The sequence below is a fragment of the Ammospiza caudacuta genome, chromosome 2 (genome assembly GCF_027887145.1).
Source record: "Ammospiza caudacuta isolate bAmmCau1 chromosome 2, bAmmCau1.pri, whole genome shotgun sequence".
Lineage (NCBI taxonomy): Eukaryota > Metazoa > Chordata > Aves > Passeriformes > Passerellidae > Ammospiza > Ammospiza caudacuta.
Genome location: NC_080594.1, coordinates 52,951,649 through 52,969,089, shown reverse-complemented (window position 1 = coordinate 52,969,089; position 17,441 = coordinate 52,951,649). Strand labels below are relative to the sequence as shown.

Below are 17,441 nucleotides of genomic sequence, written 5' to 3'. Positions count from 1 at the left end.
GGAGAATCCAGCAAATGCCAGAGCAGACCTAACAGAAAAGTTAAGGGATATGAGAGCCACAGCAAACTGCTCACAGCTGTCCTCAGATCTTAGATTCATGCTAAGCTGACTCTTCCTGGTGATCTCCTTCAACTTCCTCCCCCTTGTGTTCCCAGGGTAATCAGGCCTGAAGTGGAATGAGAGGAGCCATACTGACAGCTCACACACTAGTGATGATCTAAAAACATCACCATTCCAGCAGAAAACTAATTACAAATAACCATGGATCAAACAAGACAATATTGAAGGTTTTCTAGACAAAATTCAATTCAATTTCTTACTAATGTTCACATACCTTAGTGCAGGGTATTTCACTATACATCAACATATTACATTGTTTCCAAAGCATGTATCTCATAAGCATGCAATAAATTCCTTGTGCAGTTGACAAAAATACATTGTCAGCCCTCCAATACATGTTTTTCTATCTATGACCCTCATTATTTCATATGTCCTGGCATATGAAGTCCATATTAATGGACATTCTAAGATTGACACACTGGTTTTGAAGTGCAGATGCAACTTACAGCCAGCTTCAGTAACATAAATGCCAGCAATGAGTTCAGGCAAATTATTTCCCATTTTCTTCTGAGGTGTCTTTCAGCAGGATCCTGAATACCAGTATCAGGACATCGTAACTTTCCTTTCATTTTTATCATAAAGTCTCTGGCAGATCTGCATTCTAAAAACTTTTTTGAGTCACATTTAAAACTTACATAAGATAAGAAATCCTGACTTGAACTACTGTAAGAGACATTTGCTCAACTTGGCTGTAAATCAACTGAATAAAAATTTATCTTAAAGCTATGCAGCCATAAACATTCATGTAAGGAATAATAAAAAATTCAGAGGAGAAAATGGTTTTATTATCCTTTTAAGTACATTTCTAGTGCAAATGTTAAAGAACAACACTTAGAGTCAAATCTGTTTTACTATCAATTTGAAACAGCATTGAGTGCCATTTTCTACTTGCATTTAAATTAGCAGACACATCTACCTAACCTGACAAAATGCTACTCTAGTTTGTAATGGGAGAGAGTAAGTAATCAAAAAGTTTTGAAGTACAGAAAGGTTTACTCTCATAATTATCTCAGCACATCTAAGCCCTGAACCTTAGGGAAGGAGCATTGGAATACTGAAGTGATACTGGTGACTATCAGTGACTAATGAAATACTAATACACTAACTAACAAATGCTATTATAAATTGTCCAAAGTTCTCTTGCAAAACTAAGAGCTTGTCTATGAGAGAAACAATCTATATGTCTGTGGTCTAGGATCTGATGGCCCTTAGGCTTTGCATTTACTCATTTGTTATTTGTCAGTATGTACCATAAGTAGCAGAAGTCTAAACTGAATATATAATTTATAAGCAAGTTATTTTCCACAGCTGTCCTCTATAAAACATTACACCTAGACAAAGGAGGTGTCCTTGAAATCAATGATATAAATCTGCAAACTAAATTTTACTCACTGTCCATGAAATCAAATGGTGTGATCAAATCTGATTTTTCATAAAGATTTTAGTAGGATAATTCCTACAAAACTATGATCTCCTTAGCACAATTCATTGAATGTAGATTTAACAGTTCTTCTTTTACCATTAAACAAGAGTCAGGAACTAGAATCATGAGAATAGCTTAAAAAAAAAATTATGCATACTGCAATAATGCCACTTAGGCTCAATCTGAGCACCAGAGCTCCTCACAGAACAAAGCAGAACTTTTTTCAACATCTCACCCTCAGCCTAGGAAAACACATACATTTTGGAGGGAAAAAACCCAAGTCACAAACCTTTCATCATTCTCTTTCACCACTCTGTTCTCCTCTGCATCAGGAAAACTATCTTGGCCAGCTACAACAGTGTTACTGCTGGAGGTGGTTCCTGTAAATGAGATGTGAATAAGAGCACCAGTTAGATGCAGCAGACAGCACCTGCAAAGCAATAAAAGCCTATAACTCACAGGGGATTTAGCAGCTACAGTCCAAGTGACCATCCTGCAAGTACTTGCACACATGAATGAATGAACACTGTTACTCCTACAGACAGGACCTGCTTGCATGGCTGGATGGTGTTAAGTTCACATGCTCTGAGAAGTAGATGAACAGAATGATGGTCTTCTACTCCTTACATTAAGCTCATGCTCAAGACATAATCTATTATTTTTCAAGGATCAGGCAAAACATTTACAAGGTTAAATGTGGGGTTGGTTCTTAAGCATATTTGACTACTGCAGCTTGGAAAAGGCCTTTCAAAACAGAACTGCCACACCCTTAAGGCTCTCAGTTTTCAGGAAACTCTGCTTGATACATCTGCTGTGCTCACTGCATTGGTGACGATTTCTTGTTCTGAGTAAAACAGCTACTAGAGAGTGGAGTTTTCTGAAAAGTGACAGAATTCTGAACAGCCTCAAGTATTAGTAATATGCTATTAAAATAGTTAAGATAATTAAGCATATGTTAACAAAGCATATACATCATTAGGAATGAAAAAGAACTGTAATTTAGACATGCAACAAGGCCCTGATACTTGTACTTTATGTACACAAGTCTGAAGGGATGCAAAAGTAGGAGATTGTTTTTTGCAAAGAGATGAAGACTCAAAAGAGGGAGAGCATAAAGGAAACACATTCAGGTCATACCAGAAGCTGCAGCTGAGGCTTTGTTACTGGCAGCAAAACGGTAAAATGGAGGATTATCACAATGTTGGACGATGGGGTTCACTGGGTCGGTTTGCTGCAGCTCAAAAAGGAGTTCTTCCATTGTCTGAATAGTGTTATTGCGACACAGATATATTGCAACCTTCTTTATCTGTTGAACAAAGTAACTGTTGTTAAACTCTGACCAAAGTGAATTTCCAAAGGAATCAATGAGTGTTACACTGCCACTAAAATTATCTTGAATGCAAGTGTTGTTCCTGGACAGATACCACAACCACATACAGTTGATACAGAAATAAAACTTCTCACTTTGACATCAAGATCATTTCCACAGCAGACTGACTCTATGATTTAATTACTTCAAAGTTTTTGCTTACCATTCACAATGAATTGTTTATGTATATAACTATGTAACATGCACATCTACAAAACTGTGGCTGTGGCCACAAAGTAAGCCAGGCTTTGAATTGCTACTCACATCTGTAAGCAAAGTAATAGCTAATGGAAGTAAGGCAGAGCAATTATGTATACAAACTTCATGTATCCTGATTTGAAAAAATCTGAGAGTATAATTTATAGACACTCTGGAAATTTCTACAAATCTTTGAATGAGATCTCAAACCTGCACTGCAGCAACGAGGACTCTTGAGATACTGAGACCAAATTCAGCTGTGTTCTGGAGGGAAAAAACCCTGATCACTATTAAAGGCAGAAACTCCCTCCAGTTCAAAACCACTTGATTCATAAACTGGTGGAGCTGGGAGACAATATGGGGAATATCTCTCTGTGCTTGCCTGCTTTTTTAAAGATGTCTCTAAACAAGTTCATATAGGGGAGCTAATATATTAGACTGAACAGCCTTTTGACCTCACCAAGTATTGCTGCTCTTATACTCTTAAATACTTCCATTAAAATAACTTCCTTACTGCTTCTCTTTCCTTTTATTTTTCTTTTCCTTAGAGAAAATGCACATATGCAAAGTCTCTTTTACTCTACTGTGCTAAAAATTTCCCAGGGACTTTCCAGAGACAAATCCATCTCCTTCCTGAGGCTCATTTCTGGTTGGGCTCACAGTGCCATTTTTAGTTTCTCTCACCACTGCAGGGGTCAGATTCCCAACATGAGTTTTTGCTGAAGAGGTTTCTGAACTGTAAATACTCTAAGAAATCTTTCACTACATAAAGTGAAAGAATGGACAGCTCAGCAATTTGTACTGGGGCACTGGGAAAAAATGCTTAAAGGAAACATAAGAGACAAAGCAATTAATTTAGATGATAAAAAATATTTTTAAAATGTGAGTCAGGCATGCTTTTGGCTTGGACCCACACAGGGACAACAGATGGCCAAGGCACAAAGCAGCTGGTGACTGCCTCGGGGCACAGGGGGCTCTTAAAGGAGATGGGTAAACTGGCAATTTTGCAGCTCTGTGCTCTTTTAAGCCCAGGTGACCTGGAACACTGCTGATAAACTGTCCAAATGATCTTTATTTGCTAACATGTATCTGTTATCTGCATAATAATGGAAGACACATGTTTATGGTATCAGCAGTCTTGTGTAGTTAGCAGAGTTAGGTAGGATTTCTTATCTCTAAACTCCAGGGCATTAGCAAAACACTGAGCAGATGCATGTGATAAGAGCAGTGTATTTCCCTACTCCAGACAAAGCTATCAGCAAAGAAGTGACTCATAAGCACAGTCAGGCTTCCTACAGAAGCTAAAAACTTTTTCAGATTTTGCAAAATCTGAGAATCAGACTTTTAACTCAACATTACAGAACACAGACTAACTGGGTGGTAAAACACAGGGGAGCCTTGTCAGCTGCTGCTGCCACCAGCCGCGAGAAGCCTGGGTGGGAGACCAGAAAAGTGCCACAGGCAAAATAGGAGAAGCTGAGCAGATGAAGCTGGAGATGTCAGAACAGACTGCTCTCTTTGTGAAGTAAGAGGACTGTGCTGTCCTGGAGGAGGACAGGACTGAGAAAGCCAAGGCTTTGAGGCAAAAAAAAAAAAGAATTTAATAAAGAAGTGCACTGAATGGAGGGGGTTTGAGGAAAAGCTGCTCAGAGCTGTGGCATGGCAACAGTTATGGAAAAAGGAGGTGCTGAAAGCTTTGGCTTGGCAAGTATCTGGATGGGGGATAAGGTGTGCAAGGGGCTCCTGGGCAAGAGGTGACGGGGTTATCAGGTTATCAGGCTTTTCCAGTCAGGCTACATTTGGAGTCAGCACAGGACTACTACTCCTTCCTCTCAGAAAACTGCCCCTGTCCCTTTTGTAAGCTGTCAGAAATGAGGGCAAAACAGTCCTCAATTTCTGCCTTATCTCTAGCAGGTGATTTCCACTTGCTCTCTGCCAACATAGATGGAGACCACCTTAATCCCAAATCTGTCATAGACTGTAGGATGAGGCAGGTTGGAAAGAAGCTGGGAAGTCCCTCATCTAACCTCCTGCTTAAAGCATGGTCAACACTGAATGGAAAGCCTCTGTAACAAATGAGGGAAAGATTTCATTTCAGATCAACCCCTTTGCTTTCCTCTCATATAAACATTAAGCTTTTTCTTACACCAATTCCACTTTCAAATTTTTCTGCTTTTGACTAGCTAGGCATATATATACATTGATTTGAGAATATAGAGCAGGAAACCCTACAAATGAAAGGAAACAAACATGATGCCTATGATACAACAACAACATTTTGAGGATTTTTACAGGCTTCTATATTTTCTTTATTCTAGTATGCATAGCAGACACTATAAACACTTTGGGCAAACGGTTATTTCAGCATCTGTAAATGAAGTGTGTTTATGAGGCTTTTTAGATAAATTTCAGTTTTATTTCAGGGAAATAAATGGAAAGAGGCTAACTATTAAAAAAACCATATTGTAATTTGGCTGGAAAATTCACTAAATTCTGTTTCACTCAGCAACTGAGCAATAAGGAACATGGGAATGGAAGTAGCCTGTTTTTCTCAGACAGCACTGATTTTATTTTAACTTGAATAATAACAATATCCAGCACAGTTTGAGTTGCACATTGCAGCAACTGTTAGATAATTTATGACAGTCATGTAGAGGCAGAAGCTGATATAGTAAGCTTAAAAAGGTTAACTATCTTTCATCTTTTGAGATGTCCCATGGAAAGCTCTAGTCTGCTAAAGAAAAGGATGTAGCATTTTCTGGCAATTTAAGGCCAGTCTCTGTTACTGTCCCCATTCACAGACATGCAAGGTTTCTCTTTGCTTGAGAGAAACCCACCTCTCACTTGCAATGGGGTGTGCTCTGCTGCTGCAGGCCAAGATTCAAACTACACCATTTATTTTTTCTTTGAATTTCAGTTTCCTGGTACTTATTTAATTTTGTACAGTGTGTTGGCATTTCTTGGTTTTGATACTGAAATTAATTTTCTGCAGGTAATAGCCATTTCCTTCACTACAACCTGTGTAAATAAAGTAAATAAAGTAAATAAACCTGTGTAAAGCAGTAAATAAAATAAAGTGCAAAGACTTACATAGGGTAAAAGGATGGTATCACTGCTAACACCACACAAACTAATGAGGAACTGCAGAGTTATCCTAAGGTTATTACTCCATTTTTCATTGTTGGCCAAAGCATTCCAGACATTTTCCATCTCTGGTCCAGGAATTTCATCTCCATACTGCAAAGAATCATAGGCATACATTCCTTGAAATATGCAGACTTCCAAACCAAAGCATGTTCTTTTAGAACATTTTCTCACGCAAAAAACCCCCCAGTGAAATGCTGTAAAAATTTACAAAACAGTATTTTAAATAGCTACCTGACAGATTTCAGAGCATTAAGTATACTTAAAACTATTTAGGTTCTGATCCACAGAAGGACTTAAATCATAAGAGAACATAAATTCTTGAGGACTATAAATTTAGAAAGTATTCCTAAAATTAAGCGGGTTTTATTTGATTGGTACAGGCTGTTCCAGTGTAAAATTTCTGGTACTGGAGGGAAAAAACAAAAATTTTACAGGTTAGTTTCTTTGTTTGATTTGTTTTTTTTTACCTTGGCTGTCATATACATGAGATTATTAAGAACCAGGGAGGTGGCCTCAGGCGAGCCCCAGCCATTGCCTTTTAGTCCACTTGTGACTGCTATTTCCCCCTCCTTGTCCTTCAGTTCATCTTCTGGAGTGGTAGGGCTCGAGCCAGGGAGGAGCAGTCTGTTGTCTACCAGTTCAATATTATGAAGCCAAGGTAGTAGATAGGTAAGCATGATCTGTCTTCCATTTGGATGTGTTGTTGGAAATCGCTGGCTTACCTCTAAAACAGTAAGAGTTGAAAAGGACAGCATATTAATTTATGATCTAAACCCTAAATACACTGTTTAAATCATGTTTCTGACATTTCTTAAACTACCTGATGGTTTTTACTTTGCACACTACAAGCATAAAAAACATATTCTTGAATTTCCTGAAGAGAAACATGGAATTACTTTCATAATAGCAAGCAATTGGTCATATCTTCTGTCTAAAATAACTAACTCAGTCTGGGCTTAGAAACAGAAAGTCAACCCTTGTTACTGTGCCATGATGCATATTAAGTAAGGTGGGTGTCAGTAAAGAGGAAAAAGGATCATTCAGTTACTGGTGGTTACTCTAGAATTCCAAGAGCTTCTGGAGAATATACAGAACTGTTCTGCAGATTACAAATGCCTCACTGGCCTCCAGGTTTCTAAGCTATACTTTAAATACTAAGGCACTTATTATACTGAGTTTACAAAAAAAAATCTTGCATATATTGGGATCCTACTTCCTGTGGAAATGTCTATGAAATTCATAGCTGGCTGTCAGTTCAGGAATGCTTGCATACAGCACTATATATAGTTTACAAAAAAAAAATCCCTGGCAGTATAAGGCAAAGGGATTTGGAAAATCTGGGATAAGAAATACAGCTTCCTGCCAAAGTGAACCACATTATCTCTCTGTACCAGAACTCTTCTGTAAAATCAGTACAGCAAACATTTCCCTTTTTAACTCACTCCCTGGTTTTTAAAAATTGTGAAGACACACACTGTTCTCTCCTCCTTATGATTCTAGATGTGTAGAAAGGATGTCTCACTTGGACTGTAATATCTGGTATATCTGAAATTTTTTAAAATGACACAGTCATTACAGCAACATGAGTAACAGAGATAATGAACAGCATTTGCTTAATGACAAATAAGCCATCAGAATTTCCCTACACCAGTTATTTATAACTCATGGTATCTTGGGCACTGAGAAATGTAAGGGTGATGTATTGTTCCTTTACCCTCCCTCCAGCCCCTACGGACTGAGTAAAACAACATAAAGGGATTTTAAGAGCCAGTAAAAATTCCCACGATTACAGACATTTGCATTCTGCTATTTAAAAACTAGAGCAACACAAAGATTGATTAAACCAGATAGATGTGTCTCAAAACATCATTGTTCCCAGGAATGGCCTCAATTCTGATTGGTGCTCCTGCATTAACATTTTTTTCAGTAATTTTGAAAAAAAAAATATTTCTGGTAAAATTAAAAAAAAGTGCTGAGACATGCAGATGTGGCTAATAACAAAAGGTAGAGATCACTCAGAGTAATTTGAATCATTGGTAGAACTGGACATAGGCAATCAATCTGCCCAAAGTTAAAGTCATGTTTATATACAATGAAGAAATACATCCTCACAATGATGATCTTTGTAAATCCACGTGTAAGAAGAATCACATGAGAACCCATCATAGTAGAGTTTGCCAATGTAGTTTTAACTCACTCAGGACATTTGTAAATTCAAAGTTACCCCAAGGTCACACAGAGTGGCACAGAGTCCCCAAAGAGGGTTTCTGTACTTTGTGTGAATACCTCTAGGAAATATATATTGGATTCCTAAATCTGATTTGACCTGAACCAGAATAAAAACAGGTCAAGCTAAATTTATAAACAGAACTGTGGTTCAAAATGGTAGCAGTCTAACACTTGTAAAAAATGTAAAGGGGATAATAAGTCAAACAAATACAGGTACCTGAAAAAAGTGGAAGGGTAAGTTCAGGATACATCCTTGCTAGTTCATATGAAAGAAGGGCAAGTGAGACACTATAAAGAGGTGGCAATGGACCATGTGTCCCATACAAGATACTGCCTGGTCTTTGCTCAGCTACCTTTTTTGAATAAACAAAAAGCTTTGATTCAAGGATCTATAAAAGACAAAAGAAAAAAAAGAAGGAATGTGACAATAAAAATGTATTAAATCAGGAAATATCAGCATTTGAAGTTTAGCTATCAGAGAAAGCTCTATATGTTTCAGAGTATATGCTCCAAATATGAAAGACATGATAACATTCATTTTTACATAAATATTCTTGTAAGTTTTTATAGCCAAGACAAAACTGATTGTTTCTTTTCAAAACAAAACTAATGTACAAATAACAGTACTTCATAAGAAGTTCACCAAAAAAGTCTCCAAGGGCAGGAGGAAAAAAATTAGCTGATACGTGCCTGCATAAGTTGCATGGAAATTTCATAAATCTCTCTGTTGGTGTCAGATGCCTTGAACAGCACCAAATTTAAAAGCGTCACGATATCAAAAGGATAGTTCCTAGAGGAATAAAGAGAACATTTTTGTGAATGCTGGTGAGGAATGCAGATTATATTCACTCTGATTTACTCTGTAATATGGTCTAAAGAGAATGTCATCTTTCTTTTTTCTCTTCGACCATCAGAATATGGGAAAGGGAGCTCTTATGAATACACACTGGATGATCAAAGGACCATCTGGTGAATGGGAAGAAAGAAAGGATTATTTATAATTACCTTGGACCAATGCTTAGGAATGCACTGAGTTACTCACAATGAGAAATGGAATACCTGTGTCTATGACTGTCGATTCATTTTAATTTACAGCATAAACTGTTTATAGGACAGCCTGACACCCATGAAAGAAAATGGGGAGCACGAAAATTTCCAGGGATAAAGAATTTCTTAAGCAAAGATGCAATTAAAATAGTCCCTTTGGACAAAGGACACTATCTCTGATATGAGCATTCTAAGGTATTAGACAATTCTATGAAAAGTTTTTGCTTTCAAGGAGTAAACACTAAGAAATGCTTCACAAAGTCTGCTATCTATAAAGTCAATGTCAATTTTAAGGTTAAACATATCAAAGTATTAACTTAATGAGAACATTGTTAGAGGAGTAAATCCCACATCACAATATTTGGATTTGCACTAAACAGGTTTCTGTTTTCTCCTGACGATTTGTAAATGCATTGATTGAATTGTGAACCATCAATTTATCACCCTAGATGTCAGCTACAGTGCTCCTGGATGGGCTGCAGGAAGCCCATTTGGACTTTTTAATATGGCAGATACATGTGTGGCATGGGACATTCTTGGTCATTCCATATACTGACTGCAAGCCAAGCTCTGTAACTGGCTCTTTGCCCTTCCACTGCTTAAAAAACAAATACAAAAAGAAAAGAAATGAAGGGAAGTGGCTTTGTAGAAAGTTGGATGGACACCATCAATTGCTGCTCATTTTACAGGCAGTTTAAGCAGTGGTTTCCTGATACATTTTGATAGATGATAGAGGAAAAACTATTAACAGCTTTTAAATATTAATAAAAATTCCCAGCTTGCTAGAAAGAGGACTTTCCATTCAAAATACATCACAAAGATCATACTCTCAATTTTTACTGTAAGAATGGAAAAGAATAATTTTTAGATCACAGCGGCACAGGTAACATAATTTGAGGAAAAAAGACTGACTGAAACTGCAATGTTTCTGTGTTCATTAAAATAAAAACCCTGTTAACATCACTGAATTTGCAAACACCAAATTCCATTCATATTTCTAAAAACCTCCATTTAATGCAGCCTCTAGTCTAGTTGTTCCTGCAAGAACAAAACCGTTTTGCAGGAAAACGATGAAATTTGTGACTTATTTTGATTTTCCAAATCCCAATTATTTCTCTACTGAGTATTTCTCTATGCTGATCAGACATCTTGCCAAATTATGTTTTTGAAGAGTAAATTTTCACATTTATTTTAATAAAATGCAACTTGTTGAATTATCTAATTTCTCTATAAATTTTGTCTTTGAAAATGAAAAAAGGGGATAGAGTTTTATGAAGGCCTGATACAAAAGCAATATTTGTACTAATTTCCTCATGTAGCTTTGTGCTTGCTCAGCATTAGCAGTAATGATGATACCAGTTCACAGGAAAGGAACTAAATAAATCAAATGAAAGCCAGTTTAGAAAAAGAACATGACTTTCAAGATAATGACAAGTCAAAATAATGACTTTCAAGCTATTGACATTGAAAACATTTTTCCTTTTATAAATTAAATTAAAAACCATGCCAAATCTCTTGAAAACAGATTTATGACCTACATTTAAATAAAACTGTTGTAGTTTTGTTTGTATCTTTCTGAGCAAAATAGCATCAAAATTCCCCAGATTTCAAATGCACCTATAGTAAGAACATCTTCTACCAAGCACATCCCTTTGTTTTCGGAATCATGAAAATCAAGCGATACAGTCCCAAAAACTGTTTGAGAATATATGTGTGTAACCAACAGCTCCTAACAACACAGTGAGCAGAACCTCCAGTTTTCTTTACATTTGAAAGTGTAGATTAATAAATCAATTAATACCTGCTTCCACACACAGTTGCAATGGCTTTGAAACACCCAGAGGCAAGCTGGTATGATCCTGTGTAACATCGATCTATTGCCCAGTTGAAGAGATTGATTTGATCAGGATTCAGCTCTAGCAACAGGACTACAACTTCACAGCCAAGCTGGTGAACCTGAACAAATGTCAAAACATGATTGGTGCGGTCAGATACGTTCATTCTCTAAAATTCTCAGAGTGACACAGGCAAAACAGGGCAGAAATGGAAAATTCAAGTATGGAAGTAGAAATCAGAACATTTGTAATTGATTTATTTTAGGGACAGCAGAGTTGGAATGTGACTCAGGTTTCAATACTCATCACTTGAAAAAATGGTATGTACAAAGACTACATGAATGAAATAAATGTTCCAAAATTGGGCACAATGACAAAAAAAAAAGCAGAATTTTTGGAAAATCTAAGATACTTGGTAAGTGTTCTTGGGCAACTTCCTTTTATATCAATTAACGGACTTGTTAACTATTTCCTACTTCATGTGAATTTCACGGAGCAACAAACTTTCACGTTTATTCTTCTTTGGACTAACACAGAAGCAAGGCAGACAAAGAAAAATACCTTTTACAAGACTGAAAACGTGTATGTTTAATCCAACTAAATCAATCAATCTAACAACTCTCCCTACAGACTGTGAATCTCTTAATGCTGGTACCACCACTGCTACAAACACATCACAACTAAGGCTTAGACTTCTTGTTCTTTCAGTACAGGGTAGTGCTGGCACAGCAAACACCAATGCCTATTAATATTCTGTCACTAAGTGTAGGTGACTGCTTGTAGAGACTGCCTATAACTTGCATATATCTTTATGGCTCGGTCCCTAGCAACATTCCAAAATCCCATGTAATTTCTGAAGGATTTTCTCTGCAGCTATTCATCCTTTCTATAAATTGTTCAACCTTTTTTTTTTCCTAATCAATTACCATTCACACAGCCTCTAACCTCTAGCTGCATCACATGTATTTATTTACATTCTGCTATTTGCCTTTCCTTAGCAGAGTTATGTGGGCTGGTATGAGAGTTTTAGGGAGAACAGCAGGACAAAGTGCAAGATACCAAAAGGGAAAGTGAGAGTTGTCTCACTCTCGCCACTTGATATAAATCACCAGTCTACTCCTCCTCAATCAGAGGCAGTTGAGTCAGCTACAAACACAGAACTATGACTATGTAGGTACAAAGTCAAGTCCATCTTCCCAGAAATGGAAAATGGCAAGATTAATCCATTTAATGTTCTTTAAGAAGAAAGAAAACACTTTACAAACTCTTTACTCACTCAGTACAGTGAGTGACTGCTCATCAGTGTGGCATTTTGGTCAGTACTTACACGTAAGTCTTGACAAGCCAGAATGTTATCCAGCCATTTGTAAAGATATCCATCGGGGGAAAGACCCACATTATCAAACACAGGTCCACAGCAGAGCACAGCCGACATGGCCTGGAAACACATGGAACTTCAGTCACACAAACAGTGGCACAACAAACCTTTCAGAATGATTTCAGTCCAGGCTAACAGGACTGCCACTTGCCACTTGCAGAAATGCTTGGAGGGAACTATGGTGAGATCAGTAACAGCTGACTGACTGGTAGAATTCAATAATTATTTTCCTACAGATTTTAGTGGATTCCAGATCATGCTCAATGCATTTTGGGAAGAGTACTATCTTCAAGATCTATTTTATCATTTTACCCAGTATTCACAAAATCAAGCTGCAAAAACAATTAAAATACACTCAGATGTTTCAATAGCATGTTACTACAAAAGTTAAAACTGTTTTACAGCAAGTGGTGCAGCTTATATAAGTACGTAAGCTATTGCTTTCCCAGCTTACTCATGCAGGGGAGTTGCAACTAGTTTTGCCACAGAAGTACATTATTGCTGAGCATGTCTCCAGGCAAGCGTGGGAGGCATTCCTGAGTTGTACATTGGTACAGATTCAGTATCCTGAGGTACTGCATCTGAACTACACCTAATTTCAGAGCCTAAGAGCTCCTTGCTGAATCTGCTAACCCATTAATGAACAGCTAAGTACAATTTCAAAATGCACTCTGGTTATTAAAATAATTAGCCTTGAAAAGTGTCAACAAAGAAAAAAAAATTAACTTCAGTGCTATATTCTATGATACCACTGTACATTTGCATATGAGCATACAAGTTTGCATCAAGTATGCAAATTCAAATTTCTTTGAAGTAAAAGGAAATAGACTCCACAACAACTTGTATTTTCACTGAAAAAACTGCTGTTACTGCTTTGTATAGTGAAATTTTAGTACCTTTAATGCACAATACTGATATCTTGTAATCTGGTGATTTCTGTCACTGTAACGGTCCAGTGGTGTGAACATAATACTGAAAGGTCCTGCCCACTGACTGAATAAGATGAACAGGTGATGCCTCAAGCTCTGCTGAGGGAAGAGGAATCTCCTGTGGTGAACTAAGTGAACAGAAATAGAAATAGTTGTGATTTGTTAATATTAAATACACATTCATGTGGCACAATGATGACATGATTTTCAAATTTCTACAACAAGAGAGGGGATTTTATATGTTCAGCATAAACTTACTCCAAAGTATCTAAGCTCCTTAAAAAAATCTAACCAAGTGAGTAAGGTGCATCTTATTTCTAAGAAACTTCAGTTTTGAATTAATGTATAGTCATATAAACATGTACATCTGACTATAGAAAAAAAGCACTTAAGGATCTAATTATAAAATCAGCATTTTTCCCTGCCTCCTGCACTCCTTTCATGGCAAATATTTACTTGGTTTTTCTGATTCTTTAAATGTGAGCCTAAACAATACATGTGTCTCACTCTAATACAGTAAAAGGTAGGGGCAATAAATAAAAGAAACTTGGTTGCTCTTTGTTTATGACAAATATGTGGTATATATTCTGAACAGCTGAATTACCTGAGCAAATGAAAAAAAAGCCTCAGACCTCATCTTCCATTAATTACATTCAGGCCTTTAAAGCAGAGGCTTTTTCTTTTGTTTTTTGCTAATGTAATTATGTTATATTTCTGAAGTGATATTGCAATATATAAAAAGCATGAAATCAACTGGATAAATCTTTGTGATACAGTTGAGTCAGGTAACATGGGATAATGTCTCAACACCTTGGGCAAGGTTTTCACTGCATTTAATATTACACATTGTCTGCATGTACTTGTATTTTTTAAGGTCTGTCTGAGTTTATGAAGAGTCTGGCAATCAAGTCAGATGGAAGAAAATAATAAGAAGAAAACTGGAGCCCCTGGAGGTCACAGACAATTTCTTTGCTAGGCTTTTAAAGAGGTGATTCTAAGACATGACTATTAGAAGCTTCATCAAGCTTTATTGGTATTTTTATTTCAGTCTTAGTGGACTTCTGAGCATTTTCTTTTTCTACATTCCACTTTACATTCATTATATGAAAATTCAAAAGCAGGGAAAAAAGCACAGACAAAAAAAAAAGAAACAAAAAAATTACTTTTCCAATACTTATATTAAATGCATAATTTAGCTCCATACCTGGAACACACTGTATCAAGTTGGCAATCATTGCACTGAAATGTGCTCTCATATCCTTAAGGATCTCAACTTCTTTATCATTTTCAGCCTCCAAAAGCATGCGAGTCAGATCAACATACTCTAAGAACAAGGCTCCAAGGGCTAATGTATCTCTTTCTAAGGCTCCATTTGTACTAGCATAAAGGAAAATTGCACATTAATATAGAATAACAGAGTAGTTATGCTACAGTTTTCTGCAGAAACGCATGCAAATCTCTCCATATCTGATAGACGACACAATTCCTCAAAGAACATACTGACATAATCTCAGTGTGGCAAACACTGAAAATTGTTTCATGTAAAAATCCAGTATTTATGAAGAGTGATAGTCCTACCTGTCACTTATAACACCAGCATCAGCAAGAAGTTCAAAAATTCGCAGTAGCTGCAGTCTTAGTAGATCTCGCCGTTCTCGACGTTTCTTGTTCTTGGAATTTAAAATAACAACCATGTTTATATGCATAGGTGTACACATAAAAAACTAGTAGCTTTAGAAATGCCAGTATCACAGTGAGATTTAAGAATTCCAGTTCAAGAATTTTCTTCACAAAGGAACCCAAGTACTTTTGGATATTGCGCTATATCATTGCGCTTATACATCAACAAGGAACTGAATATGATAAATTTTTTGTCTTTGTAAATATTCTTGGAAAAAATATTAACAACTGCCTTAGTACTTATTGAAAATGTGGAAATTAAATAATGAAATACTGGACAAAAATAACTAATATTCAAGGTTCCTGTAGCAAAAACCCATGCTATCTTCAGGTAACAGGGATATTCATGTTAGTTTAATGTCATCTAGTTTGGGTGCTGGAGGCATTTAGAGTAGAGAATGTACATCCAGACCTAAGGAAGGTACCTTAGTGATTAGCCATTCCTGAACTTGGCAATGCTGCAGCACACCATCACTCACATTCAAGTGAGCTCCCTGCAGACACCACTCCAGTCCAGTACTGGGTGTGTTGACTGCAGGGGTTTTGCCCACAGTAATGAATCCCTCCCACAGAACAGGACTGCATGGCTGTTAACTGGCTCATTGTATCTCTCTGTCTTCTAGAAAGCTGTCCTTTCTGTCTTCTGTCTTTCCTGGAAGGACGTGAATGAAACAAGGCCTGCTCTTTGCTGAAAGGCTAAATTTACTTGTTTGTATTCTGCATCAATCCTAAGCAAAAAACACATGAGAAGGTAAAAAAGCTGCGTTGCACTCAAAGAAACAAGAAAAGCTCAGAGAAAATGCAGATTTTGCTCTTCAAAACTGAGCAAGACTAAAATCAAAGGCTTATCTCTTCTAGAACTCTGGCTCTGTCCATGGCCAGCAGTAGATGTGTGGGAGAACAAAATGATGCTTTGTCTGGTATTCTGACCCAGAATTGGCAGAATTGCAGCATCCCAGCCAAAGGTTTTATTCCAGTTATTATGCCATTTGACTTGAGCCCTGTTTTTCTCCTGTTACACCTTTAAGGCTCCAGGAAGCACATGTTGAGAAAAAAGCAGCTTTAATACAGTATTTACCAGACACAGCTGCCTCCTGCAGCAGTGTCAGAGGTGATCTGGCAAAGCTCTGTGCCAGCACCCACAGGGCGGATCTTGTGTAATGTCCATTTTGGTTTATCCCTGCAGCTCTTGGCCATACTGGGAATTCTCCTCCTAGTCACAGCATATGTTCAAGGACGTTGTTTCTGGTGTGTTGGACACCTGCCTGCTGACATGGAGGCTTGCCATGAGCCCTACAGCCACACAGCCCATACAGTCACTGCTGGGTTTCCAGGTGGCACTGCTTTGCAGGAAGGTGTCCCATTTATTCATATCAGGGAAAATACAGGAATTAAAATCACAGTCTCTTGTTCTCATATTCCTCTAGTGACAATTCCATGTGCTGAATTTGTTCTTGCTGCATACAGTAAACTTCTGAATTCTTTCAATTCCTTTCCTGAGGGTACACTGGATATGTATGTCCCCAGAAAAGGATTTTCAAGTCTAAGTTGTCTTAAATGGTGCACATTGAAAATGCAGAGGCAATTGGCTGCACAAAGATGTATTACTTCACTTCTGCCCAGTATCAAAACAGGTGACCTTCAAATCAGCGACTTCATAGGGATGGAAGCCACACAATAGAATTGAGGTGTGAAGCAATGCAGAATGGAAACGATTGTGGATGTTTACCAGACACAGAATTATTAAGAATTGTCCATGAGCCATCTCAGATTTCTATCTTGGAGCCAGATGGAATGGTTCAAAACTGAGTCAAGGAGGGAAAACTGAGCAGAATTTGAGTCCAGTACTGAAGCTCTCCGTATGGCTTTTCTGTTTAGCTGCAAAGACAACATCCTGCAACAAAACTGCTTACTGAGGCTACAGATTTTACCACCAGAGGTTTTTAAGAACATAGAATTCTCTCTTGTGTGGGTTGGAAGATCTGTTGGGAACCCTTCCAGCACTACCTTCTCTTGTACCTAAAGAGAGCACTATAATGAAAACTGATGGAATTTGTCAGTTAACTGAACGTATTTGGAATGAATC

General features: G+C 37.4%; 1 protein-coding gene across 3 annotated transcripts in view; it reads right to left on the bottom strand.

Annotated features, from left to right (window-relative positions):
* Positions 1-17,441, bottom strand: part of FRY (FRY microtubule binding protein) — a 157,411-nt gene that overhangs the window by 55,923 nt on the left and 84,047 nt on the right. For all 3 annotated transcript variants that reach the window (XM_058800482.1, XM_058800483.1, XM_058800484.1), the window contains exons 25-35: positions 15,254-15,345; positions 14,880-15,052; positions 13,643-13,803; positions 12,696-12,806; positions 11,335-11,489; positions 9,177-9,276; positions 8,704-8,875; positions 6,725-6,981; positions 6,201-6,347; positions 2,681-2,849; positions 1,833-1,923 (exon numbers count right to left, since the gene is read on the bottom strand). In XM_058800482.1, the coding sequence (XP_058656465.1) occupies positions 1,833-1,923; positions 2,681-2,849; positions 6,201-6,347; positions 6,725-6,981; positions 8,704-8,875; positions 9,177-9,276; positions 11,335-11,489; positions 12,696-12,806; positions 13,643-13,803; positions 14,880-15,052; positions 15,254-15,345 (1,628 nt within the window). The remainder of the gene's footprint in view (positions 1-1,832; positions 1,924-2,680; positions 2,850-6,200; positions 6,348-6,724; positions 6,982-8,703; positions 8,876-9,176; positions 9,277-11,334; positions 11,490-12,695; positions 12,807-13,642; positions 13,804-14,879; positions 15,053-15,253; positions 15,346-17,441) is intronic.